General features: G+C 34.9%; 1 protein-coding gene across 1 annotated transcript in view; it reads left to right on the top strand.

Annotated features, from left to right (window-relative positions):
• The first annotated feature begins 54 nt into the window (after positions 1 to 54).
• LACTB2 (lactamase beta 2) overlaps positions 55 to 20,062 on the top strand; it is a 40,141-nt gene continuing 20,133 nt past the window's right edge. The window contains exons 1-3 of the mRNA XM_074278857.1: positions 55 to 313; positions 3,244 to 3,407; positions 11,097 to 11,223. Coding sequence (XP_074134958.1) covers positions 192 to 313; positions 3,244 to 3,407; positions 11,097 to 11,223 — 413 coding nt within the window. The 5' untranslated portion in view covers positions 55 to 191. The remainder of the gene's footprint in view (positions 314 to 3,243; positions 3,408 to 11,096; positions 11,224 to 20,062) is intronic.

Below are 20,062 nucleotides of genomic sequence, written 5' to 3'. Positions count from 1 at the left end.
ATCATCAGAACAGCCGATCACGTGATATTGCTACTTCGTCCAATCGCTGCCCTGTCTAGGCGGCGGCACGGGAGGAATCCGGCCTACTCGGCGCCTCCGGGCTGGGTCTTCCCTCCCCTGCCGCACGGCGGCGCCCCACTCTGAGGCTTTTGCTGCTAGCCGGAGTCACCAGAACTGGGTCAGGGGGAAAGATGACGGCCGTCCTGCCGCGGATCGAGCAGCTGTCCTCCCGGGTAGTGCGTGTCCTGGGCTGTAATCCCGGACCCATGACGCTCCAGGGGACCAACACTTATTTGGTGGGGACCGGCCCCAGGTAACGCTCTGCAGTGTGAAGGAGGTGACTGCTCCCTTCCCGCGGGCAAGAGGGACAGGCGGAGCCCAGCGTGGATTTGCCCCCAGGTCACAGTTATTGCTTGAATGTAACGCGTGGAACTTCCCCCTCCCCCTTAGTGCTTTTAAAACGCGTTTCATTTTGCTTGTCAGGGACCAGTCGGCCCTGCACCCCGCCCCCCCCCAGCTTCTAGCTGCTGAGCGAGGACACCCTTCTCCCCACTTCCGCTTCCTATGCAGCCTGAGACTCCGCAGCGGCCCCACTTTCCCCTTCTCTGTGCACTTGACTCGTCCCCATCTCGTTTGACCCCAACTTCTAGGTCACTGAACGGGTGAGATTGTGGTTGGAACCTTCTCTGGAGGCCCTGCCCCACACCTCCCGCCAGAGGGCAGAATCCTCTGCCTTCTCTTCAGATTGGCTCAAATGCAAACCAGAAGGGTGAAATGGCATCTAGGAGGAAGACTTGGAGACTCTCTTGTTTTCCTTTGCAAATATCCTTTGTTTCTTAGGATTTTCTCCTTTCACCCGTTATTTGTAGGCAATACTATATAGTCTAATAATTTGATTATGTTGCATTTTTAAATGAGCTTCAAATAAAAGGAATAAATAAGGATTGTAATTAATGGTCATAACGAAGTTGCATTAGTATAAAGCCTAAATGTTTATCCATGCTAGTTAGAATCCAGGAAAAATTAGCTTTAGTTGAAAAGGTAAACTTTTTCTTAACAATTAAAAGGATCAAAATAATATGAGAAAAGTTAAGCAAATTAAAACTTTTTCTAAGACTCTTTGAACTGCTACATTTTGTTGCAATAAGAAATTATAAGAAGGTTATCCAACTGGAAGGATTATTTGTAACTATGGAGTCTTTGTGGACTTGTGCTAAATAAATTGCAGGCATTTTAATGGATCATCTATTGAACTGATTGTCCTTAAAGACTGAGTGAATGTATGGAGCATCAGCCCTGAATTCAGGAGGGACCTGAATTCAAATCTGGTCTTAATACTTACTAGCTGTGTGATCTTGTGCAAATCACTTAACCCCAAATGCCTCAGGGAAAAAAAAAAAAGGTTGAAGGAATGTAAAAAATTAATAAGAAATCCCCTACTCTTAAAAAATTCATAATCTCAATTGTGGGAGCAATTTACATACAATCTAAATTATATGTTTTTTTACACAGTACACCCATATAGTAGATTGTGAATGAAACTAGTGAACACAAATCTGTATGATTCTGAGCACTCCAAAGACAGGCCTCAATGCTTTTCATTTTCCCCTTCCTGTCTCCATCAGACATGTGGCCTGTGGAAGGAACTGTAAGAACTCTTGACTAGGAGTGAGGAGTCCAGAGAGGAGTAAATTCAATGAATATTAATGTCTCTTTATTTAGGCAGAAGCTACTGCTGTCTCATCCTGATTGAAGAGAATTGAGGGTTTTTTGGTTTGTTTGTTTTTTTTTGTTTTTTTTTTTTAAGCAATGATGAATTTTATTCAGTTACAAACGGGTTTATAAAACAACTTCCATGTGCAATAAACATTGTACTTGGGGAGCTTGACTTTATTCTAAACCAGGGGTTCTCCCGCTGATGACCCTTATTCGGCCCCCCTGTTATGGCAAATGGGCTGAGGGGCAGAGACAGAGTGTGAGTTTTTGTTTTTACTTAGTCCGGCCCTCCAATAGTCTGAGGGACAGTGAACTGGCCCCCTATTTAAAAAGTTTGAGGACCACTGCTATAAATATTTATATTAAAATAAAGCTTTGCAAACTTGAATTAAATTTTTTATCACTTTAGAGTGTTCCAATTTTTGAAATTATTTGCTTAGAAAATGTCATAATTTAAGTAAGTAATAAAAACAAGATTGTAGGGAAATATTTAAAATTGGAATGGGAAGGAGAGAAACTGGTTAAGGGAACAAACCTTTAAGAGCATTCATTTATATGTAAACAGTTTACATTCTAATAAAGGATTTTTAATTTCTTCATTTTATTTTTTAAAAGTCTATTAGTCAGAACTGTGTTAGACTTTAATTTGTTTGGAAGTAATAAAGTTACATTCCTGTAATTGACCTTTGATTAAATTTCCTTCAAGTTAATATGAATTTAGTCTCTTTTATTATGTAATCAAGAAAGACTCAAAAAATGTGAAATGCTGTAACCCTATAATTACATAATGTTAGAACTAGAGACTTGAGAAATTAATATGAATATCATTTTAGAAGTGGGTGAACAGACTCAAAAGAGATAAGACTAATTTATGGTAGAAAAGGAGATTTTTAAAACAGAATTTACTCTTTTAAGAACAGAAACATAAGTGTTTGGAAAAATCAGAGAGTAAAAGTAAATTAGCTTAAGTGGGAAACTTTTACCTATCCTAACCCATTTCCTTCACACACAGTTGGCAGGTATTTTGAGGCAGAATTTGAAGTTTCCATAAGATTAATAATAATGATAGGAGCTAGATTTTATGTAGCACTCTGAAGCTTCCAAGGTACTTTACAGACATCTAATAGCTAGCATTTAAATAATGCTTACTATGCGCCAGATACTGTGCATGAGGAAATGGGTATAAAGAGGTGAAGAAGGCCAGGGTCATACAGCTGTGAGCCTGAGATCGTTTGAATTCAAATCTTCGTAACTCCAGAATGTTTGCTGTATCTACAGTCACACATCTACTTCATTACTTGTATGCCCCTCTTCTAACCTTCAAAAACTCAGGGTTAGCTCTATGCCATGATTAGGCATTAAAGTAGTATTTAAGTAGTTTTCCTAAAGTTTAGCTTAAATAATCTAAATAGCTAACATGCTACTGATATCTCATATGTCATGATTTTATAATATATATAATATATATGTGTGTGTGTGTATTTTCCTATTGTTTGATTCTATTTATTTATTTATTTTTTTTTTTAGGAGAATTCTTATTGATACTGGTGAACCATCAATTCCAGATTATATCAGCTGTTTAAAACAAGCACTGTCTGAATTTAACACATCAATACAAGAAATTATAGTAACCCACTGGCATCAAGATCATACTGGAGGCATATCAAACATATGTAATAGTATCAATATGGGTAAGCAGAAAATATTCATTAATCCTATTAGTGAAACTGATTTTAAAGATCTTGTTTTAGAATGGAATGCTAAGTAAATTATTAAATTATTTACTTAGCTTTTCCTGTTTGCATACTACCTCTAAGTAATATTTAATATTTATATGCCTGTTAAGTATTATTCTGGTCTTAACATAAAAGGAAGAGGAAAAATACTATTTACTGCTTCAGATTCCCTGCCTTCCTTTTTTCCTTACAGATAAAGAAAAGATACCTTGCCATTTAGCATAGGCTAAAGATTTATTATCCTGTTGCTAAACTTCTCCAAATTTAACTAGGCTGCTCCTTGTACTAGGAATGTAGTCTATAACCAGGCCTGTATTCTTTGTAGCAGTCTTTGTAGCAGGGTAGAACCTTCCAGAGCTTGAATTCCGTTAACATAGACTTCAAGAATTTAATGTCATCTTTGTGCCATAATGAGACATCAAAAGGTATTCTATTCTAAGAATAATCTTGGAGTTGAAGCTAAGCTTTAAAGGAAGCTAGGGATACTAAGAAGCCAATGATTAATATTCTTTGATAATCATTCAACCAGCTACAAATCTATCTGGCATCATCATCATTTGGACCCATATATCCATCTTATCCACAAAGATAGTGTGAAAAATCTTGTCATATGTTTTGCTGAAATCAAAACATTACATCTGGAGCATTTCCCTGATCTAATATATCAAACTGTGACATGAATGAAATTTGACATATCTTCTTAATGGACCTGTGCAGATTCTTCATGATCATCACTTCATTTTATATTTGCTTACAAATTATTTTTAAATAATATATTCTGAAATATAGCCAGGAATAAATATTAAATTTTGTGTCTATAGTTTTTAGCTTTCCTATTGCCTATTTTTAAAAAATCAGAACATTGACCTCTCCAGCCTTCTAGAACTACTCTATTTCTCCATAATTCCTCAGAGATTACAGAAAGTAGTTCCACAACCACATCTTTAGCTTTTTTCATTATGCTGGCATATAATATTCTGGATTGTGACCATTTATCACCAAATGCATTCAAGTTAGTCAAATTAGCATTTAAACCCTTATTTTCTGCCAGACACTGTGCTAAGCACTGTGGTTACAAAGAAAAGCAAAAAACAGCCCCTGGCCTCAAGAAGCATTCATTCTAAAGGGAGGAATCACATATGTATAAAACATGCAACACATGCAGTTGGATGGAAAGTGATCTGAAAAGAGATGCATTTAAAAAAAAAAAAAAAAGTTTGGAGGGAATGGAAAAGGCCTCCTTCAAATATCCAGGCTTTGAACTCCGTCTTAAAGAAAGCCAGAGAAAACAAGAAGGAAGAAGAGGCAGAGCATTGAAGGTATGGATAATATTCAGTAAAAAGAGACAATGTCTTCAACTGCAAATAGATCACTGTAATTAAATTAATGTAAAGTAGGATTAGAATTCTAAAAAGGTAGAAGGGAGTCAGAATATATTTAAATGTGATCTTGGAGAAAATAAGGAGCCTCTAAAATGCTTTGAGCAGGAAGTGACTCAGTGAGAGTAACATTTTAGAGAAATCACATTATCAGCTAAATAGATTGTGGATTAGAGTGGGGAGAGATTAGTTAAAAGTTTATTGAAGTGAGTGTGGACCACCACATAGCATTTTCACTCTTTCTCTTATTGTTTGCTTGCACTTTGTTTTCCTTCTCAGATATTTTTTACCTTCTTTCTAGATCCCATATTTCTTGAGCAGCAAGATAACTATAAATATATTGTATTTAACAATATTTATTTATTTATTTATTTATTTATGTATTTATGTATTTAACATAAACTTTAACATATTTATGGGACTACCTGCCATCTAGGGGAAGGGGGTAGGGGAAAGGAGGGGAAAAGTTGGGGGAAAAAAAGTTTTTTGAAGTAGTCCAGGTAAGAAGTGATAAAGACCTAAATAAGGGCTATATGAATGGAGACATGTACAAGAGATATTGTGAAGTAAGAAATAACAAAACGTAGCAACAGAATGTTGGTGTGCTGAGTGAGGAGGGGATAAGAGTTTTGTCTTACAGACAGCTAAAGATATCTGTAAGATGTCCAGAATGAGACTGTTGGAGATGTAAAACTAGCTTGCAAGAGAGTAAGGTTTTATATAGAGAGAGATCTGGAATCATCTACATAGAGATGAAAATTGAACCCTTGATTGCAGATGAGTTTACCAAGTAATATAGTAATAATATTTGGGTTTATATTCTCAAGGATGAATATCTCATTTCTCTTAGATAAATTTCCCTTATAATTTCTCATCCATTGATGCTATCTATCCTTCCTCTGAACACTTTGAAATTGCTGTCCTTTTAAAAAATGTGTCTCAGACTATGCCTAGCTTTTTTTCTTCTCTTCAATAAATTGAATTGTGGCCATCTCCATCTCCATTTATACACTATTATTATTTTTTGTTAAAGCATTTAAGGTAATAAGAAGAAGAAGGAGGAGGAGGAGGAAGAAACCAACAAAGGGAAGTTCTACTTTGCATTCCTAATGATAATGAGGTACTAGTAACTGAGGTATAAATGGAGATGGAGATGGCCACAACTCAATTTATTGCACTATAGCTATTATATTTGATATCTACTTTGTTGGAGATGCAAAGATAGTTTTCTTTTCCCAGCTTCAAGTCCTTAGGTTATATTTGAAAAATATCAGAAAAATACATTCTTGCCAACCTTTGTTAGATATGTCCTGGACAAGAGACCATGTACTAGAAATCTAAATCCCTGTTTCATACTTCATCTTCTTAGCCATCTGTTCATTTCCTAATTTAACCTTTTATTTTCCTGTATCCATTGTGCTCCATAGGCAGCATTGAGGGGGGAAAAAACTTGTGCCTCTATGGTCTTTACTTTCTTGCCTAAGACTTAGTAATTTTTATTATTATTTTCTAGATTCCTTCTGGTAGTTTGGTTTATGCCCACATAGATCATCACAAATAGCTATCTGTTTTGACAAGTCTTAGGGATTCTTTGTAAGGTTTGGTTTTCCTGGAGATCTTGGGAGCAGCCTCCTTTTCAGTAGAGTAAGGAGAATAGCCAGATGTTAAAGTCCAAATCCTTTATTATCTCCTTCACAATCTAGTTTCCTTGCCTGGGACCCGGGCCAGCTTTCTGGAGAGCCTTTCAGACTGGGCTTGGTCTCAGTGGGGGAAGTGCAGGAGGCCAGCTACCACAGTGGTGTGAGATGAAGTGAATAAATCTGGCTCTGAGTCTGAGGGCTTGTGCTTCAGCCTCCAACCACCACAACGGTGGATGATGGAATGAATCTGTCTCTTGGTCACTTTTCTGAGTCTGTCTCTGCCTCAGACGGGCCTTGGTCTCAGTGGAGCAATGAAGGAGGACAGGCCAGCCACCACAGTGCTGTGAGATGAAGAGTGAGTGAATCTGGATCTCCTCCTGGCTGATTTTTTCCCAGGTTATATGCTCTACACTGAGTATAAACCAATCATTATATCACTAGGAAACCATTATTTGTTATAATAAGATTATAAGATTATATAAGATTAAATCAGTCGTACTGAACTTAGAGAACTATTTATTAAGCACCATGCTAAACTAGATAACCATTGTCTCATCAATTCCACTGCCTTAAGGCCTTGTAAGAATCCTTGTTTTAAGTGCAGAGTTCTGGCCCATAACAATTCTTCATTATATCTGGGACATACATATCCCAGAAAGTCTGTAACCTTTCTGTTGTTAGTAATTCCTTAGGAATTACTCCCTTAGGAAGAAATCATCAATCACTATTCCACTTCTATTTTGCCTTTAATCCTTACTGGATAACCTATTCCTGAAGGCTTCTGTGCCTCTTGTTTTCTCATTTGTTTGGTGGAGAACAAGCTACTACTTCCTCCTTAAAGCTATCTAGAGAGGAGAGCTCCAAGTGTAGTAAAGTACTCTTTCCCACTGTGAGATAACCTCTTACACTTCACCTCATAGCACAAGTGAGGTTTACTCTGCCACTTTAATTTCTCTAACTATTGTTCCCTCTCTTAACCTCTAATTTCACCACTGAAATCCTTCAAAACATCTTCTTGATCTATACTTTCTTTCCATTGCTACTACTTTAGACCAGACCATCATCATATCTCAGTGTCTATAATAGTCACTTTTTTCTATCTTCCTGCCTCATTTCCCTCTTCTTTACTCCTTATTCTGCAGCCAGATTAAACTTCCTAAAATAGAACTTTCTATATGTTATTCTCTTATCACGATACTATAGAAAGAGCACTGAACTTGAAGCAATGGAAATGTTTCAAAACCCACTTCTGCCACCTCCTTACCACCAATTGTTTGACCTTAGATAAATCATTTTGCATTATTAGGCTTCACTTCCTCATCCAAAAAATTGGGTTTGGCTAGATGACTTCTTAAGATTACTTCTACATTTAGTTTTCTGATCCCATGATCATAATCTACAAAATCAATGTCAAATGCTTCTGCCATTCAAGGATCTCCAATAGTGGCTCCATTGTATATATCCAATCTTGTATTGTATTATTCCCCCACTCACAATTTCTGCTATAGACAAGCTTATCTCTTTGGTGTCTTCTACATATTCCTGATGCTCTTCAGTTAATCAAATATTTATTGAGACTACATATTGTGCATTAGAGTTAAAATGGTGAGTCAAAGCATTTACAATAGGATAAGACCAAATACGTATCATACAAGACAGATCCAAAGAGAGTGAAAAGGAAGAGATCACTTGCTTTACATTACTTCACCTGAGAAATAATAGGTTCTACTTCAGTGCTTTATTTTAATTCTGTGTGTATCTCCTTTTTTGTTGTTTATTCATTTTTTTCTTAGCTTTCTTTTATCATTTATTTTGAACTTAATTTGGAACTCAGAATTTAAAAAGAAAATTCTCTCCTTCCCTTTCCCACTCACTGAGAAAGAAAGCAAAATGTTATAAATTATACATGTGATGAAATGATGCAGAATATATTTCCATATTATCCATATCAAAAAAAAGCAAAAAAAAATTAGTTTTCAATTTTCTCATTTAAGAGTTCATCAGTTCTCTGGAAGTGGCTAGCATTTTCATCTTAAGTCCTTTGAAATTATTTTGAATCGTATTGATCTGAATAGCCAAGTCTTTAACAGTTAATCATCATTACAACTGTTATTGTCACAATATTTCAATTCTTATCACTTCATTTTGCATCAGTTCTTGTAGTTCTTTCCATTTTTCTTCCTAAAACTAACCCTCTCATCATTTCTTATATAACACTTCATCACAATTGTATACCACAACTTGTTCAACCATTCTCCACTTGATGAGCATCCCCTCAATTTCTAATTTGCTACCACAAAAAAGAGCTGCAGTAAATATTTTTGTACATTATAGATCCTTATTTTTCTTTAATTTCTTTGAAGTACAGACCTAGAAGTGATATTGCTGAGTCAAAGGATATGCATAGCTTTATACTCCTTTGAACATAAGTCCAAATTGTTGGACTAGTTCTTTATGTCTTTTTCAGTTCCAAGTATGTTGTTGAATTCTGGTTTCCAATCCATTCTTCTATTCTCATCTGATTTATGGGTAAGCTTATTCCATTTATATTCACTGTTAGATTGCTAACTTGCATTTCTTTACATTGCTATTTTTTTATATTTATCCATTTCTTTTTTTCCTTAGTTCTTATCTTTAAGAGTCTGTTGTTTTTTCTGACTAATGTCTCCCTTAATCTGGTCTTTTTTTTATTCCACCCTTTTCCCTTTATCCCATTCTTTCCTATTTGCCTATTGGGTAAGATGTGTTTCTATACTCTTGTGTATATATGTACCCTTCCCTCCCATAAGTAGTTTTTATGCAAATGAGGTTTGTGTTATATGTCCTCCCTATTGCTCCCTTGTTGCATAAACTTTTTACACACCATTTATATGAGATAATTTTATTATTATTCTCTTCTCTTTCCTCTGACAGTACATTCCTTTCCCTCACCCATTCTATTTTTTTTTTTTTTTTTTTTTTTTTTTGGTCATAGTTGAAAACACAAAATCCAAGTCCTCTGTCAAATTAGATTTCTTTGGTGACCTCTGGTGTTGATAAAGTTCTGAGGGGCTCATATATCATCTCCCTATATAAGAATGTGAACAGTTTAACCTTCTTTAGTCCCTTATGATTTTACCTTTTTTATGTTTTACCTTTTTATGTTTCTTGTTTTTTCTTTGTATGTCACATTTTCTACTCAGCTCTGGCTTTTCATCAGGATTATTTGAAAGACATCTCTTTTATTAATGTTACATTTTTTTCCTCTGTAAAATTATACTCAGTTTTAGTGAGTAGGTTATTCTTATGTAAGTCTTGATCTCTTTCTAGAATCTCATCCCAAACTCTTCACTTACTTATTGTGGTGACTGCTAATTCCTATATGTGATTCTATGTGTGTGTACATTACTTAAACAAACTGTATGCTTCTTGAGACCAGTGTTTTTCTCTGTTGCTCCAAATAAGTCACTCAAATACTTAGCAATTTTTTTTTTTCAACCAGTGGAGAGTTAGTATAGGCCTACTTTTTATAAGAGCTGACATTTAAATAGAGCTTTCTAAGGTTTGCAGAATGCTTTAAAGGCAGTTATCACATTTGATTTGATTGGGGTTGATATTCATAATAATCCTGAGGTAGTCATTAAATACTGGGAAGCTTACAGAGGTTGCAACTTTTTTTAAGGTCATGCAGCTAATAAATTTCTAAAGTAGAATTCAAACCCAGTTCTCCCTGACCCCAAGTCCAACCTTATGTCTCTTTAGCCATATTATGTCTCAGTTGTCTAGTATCAGCACCACATTGTTGTCTTTTCTTCAAAATTCAGAGCAGGAAAATCCTTTATAAACACTAATCTTAAGGGTCTGTATTACTGTCTCAGCAATACCTAGAAGCTTTTTTGTTTTGTTTTTGGAAGCAATCAGGATTAATTTTTGTCCAAGTGGGTCATACAGCTGTCAACACAGTATCTGATGGTAGATCTGAACTCAGATTCTCCTGACTCCAGTGCTGGCCACCAGAAGTTTCCAAAGCTGGCTAAGACTTGAAGGGACTATTTCTCAAATGCATGTTAACAAAAGGGATTGGATATATGCATGCTTATAAGACTTAAAAAATGTGGAAGTTCTGGGAAGAATATCTATAAGTTCAAGAAGCAGCTAGCATTCTAGATACATGCTGCTGTTATGCAGAGTTGCAATTAAGAATTTTTGCATCTAAGGCACCCAGATAGTACAAACCACCTCTGGGCAAGCTCACCTTCAATTGGCAGGTGTGGTGAAGGTTTACTACGAGGGAGAATAAAGTGGAGCAGAAGATGAACTTTATTTCACATCAAAGTCTAATAGCCCATTTTGAAAATTATTTTTGCCAACTAGGAATTAAAGTCTTGATTTTGTTTTTTTGCTAAAAAACTACAAATGTTATTGATGTCCTCTAAATTCAGTGCTCCATGAGAAAATTCTGATTGCCTCATTCTAGGTTTTGTCTCTAGTTATGGTATCTCCTGTTTTTCTGAGCCTTCATCATTTCCTTGGAATGTAAGAAAGTAACCTTTTCCTTCTGGTAATTGGAAGTATAACACTCTGAGTGCCCTCTAAAGTATATAACTTGAATTTTTTTTAATGTGACTTATGTATTTTGTGACCAGGTACCGATTATTGCATTAAAAAGCTTCCACGCAATCCCTTCAAGGAAGAAGTTATAGGAAACAACAATCAAAAATATGTTTATCTAAAAGATGGAGATATAATTAATACAGAAGGAGCCACTCTTAGGTAAATACTTAAATGTTTTATGAGCTGTTGTTTTTTAAAAACTCACATTCGATCCAAAGAAAATCAAAACTTTATCAAAACTTATATTCACCTACTTTAGTATTTATAAATCTATGGTTCTATAATCTGTTGAGCAGAAAAGTAAAGTTGAATTAATGGATACTCATGCATTCACCTAGAACTCCTCTTTCTTTTAGTACAATGTTCTTTCAACTGTAATCACAAAATATGGTCTAATAGGATCTTCCTAGAGATTTTGGGTGGGTTTCTTAAAATGATTTTCTTAAGATAATAGTTCTAAAGCTTTGGTTCTCACATGAAGTCTTTGCAAGTATCATAGGTTTAACCTGAACATCCCAATATCCTGTCTTATCAACAAAGTAATGTTTATTATTAATTTATATGTAATTATTAATTAATTTTTATGTAATTTATTTTCTAAATTAATTTAATAGTTATATATGAATTATAAATAACTATTTGGATCTATGATTGTATCTGCATCTTGACAGGATCCATGGATTCAGGTCTTGGTCTTCAGTTTTGCAGTTTTACAAAGTCAATTTATTTTAATCAGTGTGATCAGGTCACAGCATTATTTAACTAGATTAACCAAACTTACAGTCAATTAGAATATATAACCTAGATTTCTTATTAATTTCCATTTAAAAATAAAGCACTAAGTAGATTGGAATATTAGTGTGGGATGATCAATACATTTATTTCCCAGTAGAAAGGACCACTTAGGAAAACTAGATCAATATCAGAAAATTGCTTCCTAAATAGAGTGGAAGCAGCCATAAGAGCTCAAGAAGCATAATAGTTTAGGATTTTCTCATGGAAAAGCAAATAGTCATCCACAGATCAGGAGCTCCCAAGGGCATTTATTATACAACAGTATAACAACTTAGTTTCCTAAAGATAATACTAAATAAGGAAAGGTTAAATCATGTGTTGTACTCTGTTTAAGAAGGTTAAAGGTTTATTAAGTTAGCAAAAAGCTAGAAACAAAGTAAGCTCAAGAACTGAAAGATGGCTGAAGAAACTTTAGAAATTAATTACATATTATTATGGCATAAAGAATGATAAATGTAATAAATTCAAAGAATCATGAGAAATAGTGAATTTACTATTCTAATACATAGCATTTCACCTCCAAATCCTTGGCCTCCATATGAAGGACAACTTATGTAAAGGTTAAGAAATGGAGATACAATGCTATGTGAGAGGAACATTAAAGTCAGTTTGACTGGAATATACAATATAAGAAGGAATAATGTGAAATCAGTCTAATTTAAAATTTATGTTAGTTACATTTTAGTCTTTTTAGTGATAATAATTTATATTTCTTTGATTTTTTTTCTTTTAAAATTTTTTATCAGTACTTTTTTTTTTAACACCTCAGGCATTTCCCAAAACTTGCCATAGGAAAAACTCTAATAAAAAGACAACTAAACAAAGCAGATTGTCATATCTGTCACACCTATCAGTGGTTGCAAAATTATATACATGTAACCCACCATCTCTCTCTCTAAGGGTAGAAGTAAGTAGGCCCTCTGAAACTAAAATTGGTCATTACATTTAATCTAAATTTAAATAAAATTTTGTCACATATTTTGTTTTTACAACACATAAAAGTCCTCCTTCCCTTTTGCTGCCTCTCAGTAAGCCATACAGTATAAAAGAATTTTTTTTTTAAAACAGGAAGAAACAAATTGATCAATACATCAAAAAATCTGAACACATAAGCAGTATTCTACATCTCTAGAAACTCCATTCCACCCCACTTTGCAAAACGGTGGAGGAAGTTGTTTTTTTAACTCTTCTTTGGGGCCAAGCTTGTTCTTTGTAATTTTAAAATATTCAGTTTCAATTAATTTGTGACATTCCATTTACATTGTCATAGTTTTTATATTTATATATTGTTTTCTTGACTCTCCTTTGCATTATAGTTTATATATTTACATATAATGTTTATATCTTCATGCTGTTCTTATATTCATCATGTTCATTGTTTTATACAGTACCCAATAATTCAATAAATCCAATAGAATAAACATTTATTAAATGACTACTGTGGGCCAAATACTGTGCTAAGCATTAGGGATACAGTTAATAAAATAAAGACAGCCCTTGCCCTCAAGAAGTTTACAATCTAAAAGGAAGAAACAATACACAAACTGTAGCAGGAAGTAGGGGGAGAGGGGACATTACAACATGGGGTTCCCAGCAGAAGAAATAGAGGACAGGTATGAATCCTGTTCTATGGAATTGAAAACAAGGCATCAGAGGCAAAGTAAAGTGATATTTCATTTTATTCATTTACCACAATTTGTTTGGCATAGTGGATACCCTGCAGACTGGAAGATTCCTTTTCCTGAGTTCATATTTGACCTTAGACACTAGCTGTGTGAGTTACTTAATCTGGGCAAGGAAATGGCAAACCACTCGAGTCTTTGCCAAGATAATCCCAAATGGACTTGATTGAAATAACTAAACAATAAACTTCAAGTTATTCAGCTATTTCCCAATTGATGAACATCTTTGTTTCCACTTCTTAACTGGTCATATAATATTTTAAAGCTTTCAAAGAATTTCTATATATTTTATCTTATACAATCTTCACAACAGCCAATTTAGTCAGGCAGATTTTAAAAAATACTTCTTTTAAAGATGAAAAATTTGAATCCCAAAGGTTATGATTTACACAAAGGTCATATACCTAATATGTATCAGAAATTGGGACTCAAATGTAAGCCTTCTGGCTTGAAATCCAATAAATATTCTTTCTTCTAATGGGCATGATGACTTCTTAGGATATACTCTCTTAAACAATTTATTTACAAATCCTTTCACAAAGCAAGAAAATTGTGCAAAATCTCATTTGTTTTTACTTCTTATTAGGTTCAATTTCAAAGGATAATATTTTTGATTCCTCACCTTAAATTTTAGGGGTATGCTATCTGTGGACCTGCAGCCCCTCATTATAAAGGAACTTGAGGCATTTAATCAAATGAGCTATTGGTGTTCCAGTTAGTGGATGAAGAGGGATGGGGGTTGCCTTGGCAAGCAGGTAGGGACAGAAGCTGGAAGGCAAAGGTTTTGTAAATAAAGCAAAAGCTTTGTAAGTTCTGACATTGGCTTTTTTACTGGAAAGAGTACTATATTTTAATTCAGAATACCTGAGTTTAGATCTTATCTCTGATATGTAATCAGAAACAAGTCACATAGATTCTCAGCCTCAGTTTCCCTATATTTAAAATTAAGATAATAACTACTTGAACTGCCTACTTCACAAGGTTTTTGGAAGGGAAGTATTTTGTAAACCTTAAAGTCCTGCCTAAATATTAAGTAGTAGTAGTGGTGATGATTATAGTAGAATAGCAACATGGTGTCTACTCATTCTACAATTTCTTGGAACCACAGGTGAGAGTTAGCTGAGAGATGGATACTAAAAGTTGATGAGCAGCCCTGAAAAGGGCTTGACAAGTGCTCATACCTGAGATGCTCATACACCTGAGCAGCATGTATACCTTCTCAGCAAATGGACTAACCCAGATTAAGGGTAGCCAGTAGGCCTCAAATCCATTATGAGTTAGGGGATTATCTATTCCAAGCAGGTAAGGATAGACAGTTGAGAATAATTTGTTCCAGCAGCCATGAAGGCGGATGAAGCAGGCACTATGGAGCACTTAGAGCTTGATCAGACATCAGAGACACCAGAGTCATCCACTGCATCCCAGTGCATCCCATCACTAGTAATCATGACTTTTATCTTGCTGAATGTTGATGACTCTGGAAGAGAAAAAGATTACAACTTTGTGTAACTCTGCTTCACTTAAATCCAGTTCACTCAGAAGTCAAGTCATCACCCTCTTGGTGTCACTGATCCTCTTCAAAATGAGGATCAGCAACAGTAATAGTATTTATTGCATGTGCCCCTAGGGAAATATAATAGGAAACCCTCAAAATGGAAAGGGGGGGAAGTATAATATAGCCTTTTGTTGCAATCGAAGAGGGAAAAATCCTCTAAACGAGTTTCTGAACGTGACCTTGCATTTTATTGGAAGTAAAAGCAATAATATCCGACATTTATAGAATGTTTGCAAAGTATATTATCTCACTTGGCTTCATAGTTTTCCCAAGATAGGTACTACCAGTATCATTTTCATAGTTTTATAGCCATAGACTTAAATCTGCACTTTTCTTAACTTTTTTGAAATGTATTCCCCTATAATCTAGTGTAAGTACCTAAACATGCTGAAAGAAATTACAAAAAAGAAAATTTCTTTTTTATCCTAAGAATTCAACATGCCCATCAGAAGAAAGATATTTACTGGATTTGAATTATAAAAAAATTATGAAATATTCTCACATAACCTTGAATATTTTTAAGGAAACCTGACAGTTCATTAAATAAGACTGCAGAAATATTGGCCATTGCGAGTCCTTATGAATCACTCTTTATTTTCCAATGGATTCAACTGATGTATGCCCTAGGGTTATCCTATGCTACATTTATCTTGTAAAGCAGAAAATTTGATTTATATATTTGGCAGACATCAGTTCAAATTACATTGCACCTGTGTGTTATTTTTCATCTTCACTGTATCATACTTAAATACAAAATTTTTTGAAACCATTTTACAAAGGGCAAATCAAATATTTAATGGATTGATTTTTAGCATTTAAATAAAAGGAAAACTTAAGATCTTTTCAGTTTCTTAAAAGCCTTTAGGTTTTAGTTATAGCCTTTAAGATCTTTATAATGTAGTTTTGTTTGCCCATCAGTTACAAGTTCCCAGAAAACATATCTAGCCAAATAACCTTTGTTATTAGGAGGTGGTGCCTCAGGCCAGTCTAACCATCATCATTTCAAATGAAGTCTTATTCCACTCAAGCATTCCAGCAAAGAAAATCTGGTATTCTCAAGCCTTACCAAAGAAGTATAAGCTCTGTCAAATTGGAAAGGCTTAAACTTGAACCCATCAATGAATTATGTGTTTCCTATCTTGAACCTAGCTAAGCTAAGTTGATCAGTAGGTAATGATTTATTTATTCAGCCATAGCAAGTCATGAAGACATTTTATTAAAATGTGGCAAGATTATGTAATATAATTATGCCTTTGATCCTTGTATGAAAGAGAAGATGTGACAGTATGATATAGGAGCACTGTACTCGGAGTCAGGAATACCCAGGTTTGAATACAGTCTCAAACATTCACAATCTCTGTGAGCCTGGACACATAATTTAACCTATAAGGACCTCAGTTTCTCCGTAAAACCAGAAAGTTATCCTCCATCCCTAAAGTTCCTTCCAGCTCTGTTATGACTTTATGTGCACAAAACAATAAGAAATGCAGTAAGAATTCAGAAAAGCAAAAGAATACTTGGGAGAATGGGGGAGGTAGCTTATAGAAGAAATAACATTTGAGTTAGATCCCGAAGAATAGATGATATTTCTTTTTTTAAAATAACTTTTTATTGATAGGACATATGCATGGGTAATTTTTTACAAATTATCCCTTGCATTCACTTCTGTTCCAACTTTTCCTTTCCCTCCCTCCACTCTCTCCCTTAAATGGCAGGAGGTCTTATACATGTTAAATATGTTATAGTATATCCTAGATAGAATATATGTGTGCAGAAATGTACAGTTCTCTTGTTGGACAAGAAGAATTGGATTCAGAAGGTAAAAATAACCTAGGAAGAAAAACAAAAATGCAAGTAGTCCACATTCATTTCCCAGTGTTCCTTCTCTGGGTGTAGCTGATTCTGATCATCATTGATCAATCAGAACTGAATTAGATCTTTTCTTTGTCAAAGATATCCATTTCAATCAGAATATATCTTCATACAGTATTGTTGTTGAAGTGTATAATGATCTCCTGGTTCTGCTCATTTCACTCAGCATCAGTTGATTTAAGTCTCTCCAGGCCTCTCTGTATTCATCCTGCTGGTCATTTCCTACAGAACAATAATATTCCATAACATTCATGTAGCACAATTTACCCAACCATCCTCCAATTGATGGGCATCCATTCATTTTCCAGTTTCTAGCCATGAATAGATGATATTTCAATGAAAATAGAAGACATCCACGTCCTAGGGTTTGGTTGAGCAGAGGCACATGATTAAAGAAATTGCAGAATATGTTTAAGAAACATCAATCTAGTTTCATTAGTTTGGGATAAATGAAGAAAGTATGCTAAGGTAAGCTAGGAAAGGGGCATTGGAGGCAGATTATATAAGTCAGGGGTTCTCAAACTACAGCCTGCGGGCCAGATGTGGCCCGCTGAGGACGTTTATGTGGCCCTCCAAGTTATGGCAAATGGGCTAAGGGGCGGAGATAGAGTGTGAGTTTTTGTTTTTAACTATAGTCCAGCCCTCCAACAGTCTGAGGGAGTGAACTGGCCCCTATTTAAAAAGTTTGAGGACCACTAATATACGTGCTTTCCTTGCTTGGTATCTTTATGGAGTTTTATTTGATAAGCAATAAGTCAGTGAAGGTGTTTGGTTTTTGTTTTTTTGTTTTGTTGTTGTTTTTAGCGCATGCTAGAAACATGATAAAAGTTGTTTAATAAGAAGACTAATTTGGTTGCAGTGTGCAAGTTAGATTATAATGTAGTAACTCGAAGAAATGTTAAATCACTATTGTAACAATCCAAATAATAAGGAATTAGAGACCACACTCATGGTGATGTTGTTGAAATGGAGAAATTTAGATGAATAAGGGTTTTAAGTACTTATTAAGTATGAAGCACAAGTGGTAAATTCAGGAGATGCAAAGACCAAACCAAAGAGTACTTATTGAAAGAATATTCTATATATACAAATCAGTATGATACAAAGTAGGAAATAAAAGGGCAAAAACAGAATGCTTTTCTAAAACTATACAAGAAGAGAAAGAATGCTTTCATGTGAGAAAGATTAAGGAAAGGTGTCATCCATATTTTGAAGGAATTTAAAAACTCAAAGACAGAGACAAAAAGAGAGTATGCTCCAGAAATGAAGGATGATCTGTATGGTGGTAGTTTGTCAGGAGATTATTTTAAGGGAAATGGTATGAAGCAGGTGGAATTAAGTTACAGAGAGCTTTAAATGCCAAAGAAACAAAACATATGTTTTATTCTGGAACCTGTAGGAGCTCTGCTCTAAGCAGAGCAGAGATCAGATCAGAACTGTGCCTTAGGAAGGTTATTTTGGAATCTGTTTGAATGACAGAAAGAAAAACTGGAAGTAAGAAGATGATAACGCTCTAATATTAGACCAGGGAAGTGAAAATGAGGACCTGAAATAGCATGGCAGCAATGTGAGTTGAGGATATTCAAAAGATATAGTAAATGTAGAACAGGCTATGGTAATCAATTGGACAGGGGGTGATGGAAATAGGAGTAATTATCACATCTGGGGTGACTGTGATGATGGGTGTTGTCACCAGAAATCGGGAAATGTAGAAGAGAAAAATAGTTTAGAGTATGAAAGTAATTAGTTTGGTTTTAGACATGTATATATTTCTGGAGCTGGAAAGAAATACAGATAAAGATGTCCATCTGACAGTTGGAGATAACTGGAGTTCAAGTAAGACCTTAGACTTAGATGAATTTAGAATTAATCTGCATAGATGCTATCACTGATTCTACTAGAATGAGTAAGATTGTCAAGAGATGTAGAAAGGGAAGGGGTCACAGAACAGAGCCTGAGGAGAGCAGAAGGTGAAAGAAAAGCCAGAAAAAAACAACAAAAAAAAGCATTGTCACAAGAGGTCAGGGTAATTACTAGAAAAAGGGATGACCCAGAGCTGAAGAAAGGTAAAAGGGAAGAAGATAAAGAAAAGGCCATTCGATTTAGCAATTAAGAGTCCATTAATCATCCTTTGAGAGAGTAGTTTTCTCAAAAGAGAAAGAACAATACACAGAGTTGTAGAAGAAGACTTAACAGGACTTCAAAATTAATTCAATCCTAGAGGGAGATGAATAAGTCATAGGCAGTTTCAAATCATTGAGCTTAAGGATTAAGACAATAATAATGCTATTAACAGAAATAATAGAAATTCAGGAGTAGGGAGAGGTTTGAAGGGAGCTATGCTGAATTTGGTTTGGACCTTTGGTATTTCAGATGAAAATATCTGTAGACAGTTGGAATTGGAAGTATGACATTCAGACAAGAAGCTAGGGCTATACTAAAAACCCAGAAATAAAAATGTTGTTCATCCTTTAGGTACACAGGATAAGAAAATTATAAGCAAATGGTAGACTTTTTTTTTTAACTGAGCAAGCCACATGTTGAACTTTTTTTTTTAAATATTACATGAATCTTGTCAAACCCTGAAAATAAATGATCAAAGAGCCACAGAGATTAGACAATTACTGCTAACTCTGTGAAGAAGAAAAATAAAGAGCTCACAAAGGTTATCACAATTACTGTTAAGTCTGAATAAAATAAAACCAAAGAGCTAATAGTGGTTATAAGCAGAAGGTTTTCTGTACTCCTTTCAAGGCAAAAAACTAGACACATGCTGGGGACTGCTCTGATATTGAGGACATCTCAATATGTCTCCACCTCCTGCAAGATCAGGCTTTGATACAAATGGCAGTAGGTACTCAGTGAGCTGTATCTATAACAATGAAGGCAAAACATTATCAATAAGCAAAAACCTTGAATCATAGCAGAGCTTCATGACCAGAATGTAGTTTTTATAGGTGCTTTTCTGAGTTCGGGGATCATCTGGAGCCGATATAAAACAATTCTGGGCTTATGCTAAAGCAAAGTTTATCCAAAGGGTGAACACAAAGGATTGTTGTTATGTCAAGCTCAGAATGCAGCTTGCTTGCTGAGG

The sequence above is a fragment of the Sminthopsis crassicaudata genome, chromosome 1 (genome assembly GCF_048593235.1).
Source record: "Sminthopsis crassicaudata isolate SCR6 chromosome 1, ASM4859323v1, whole genome shotgun sequence".
Lineage (NCBI taxonomy): Eukaryota > Metazoa > Chordata > Mammalia > Dasyuromorphia > Dasyuridae > Sminthopsis > Sminthopsis crassicaudata.
This window is presented reverse-complemented; position numbering and strand designations above follow the sequence as displayed.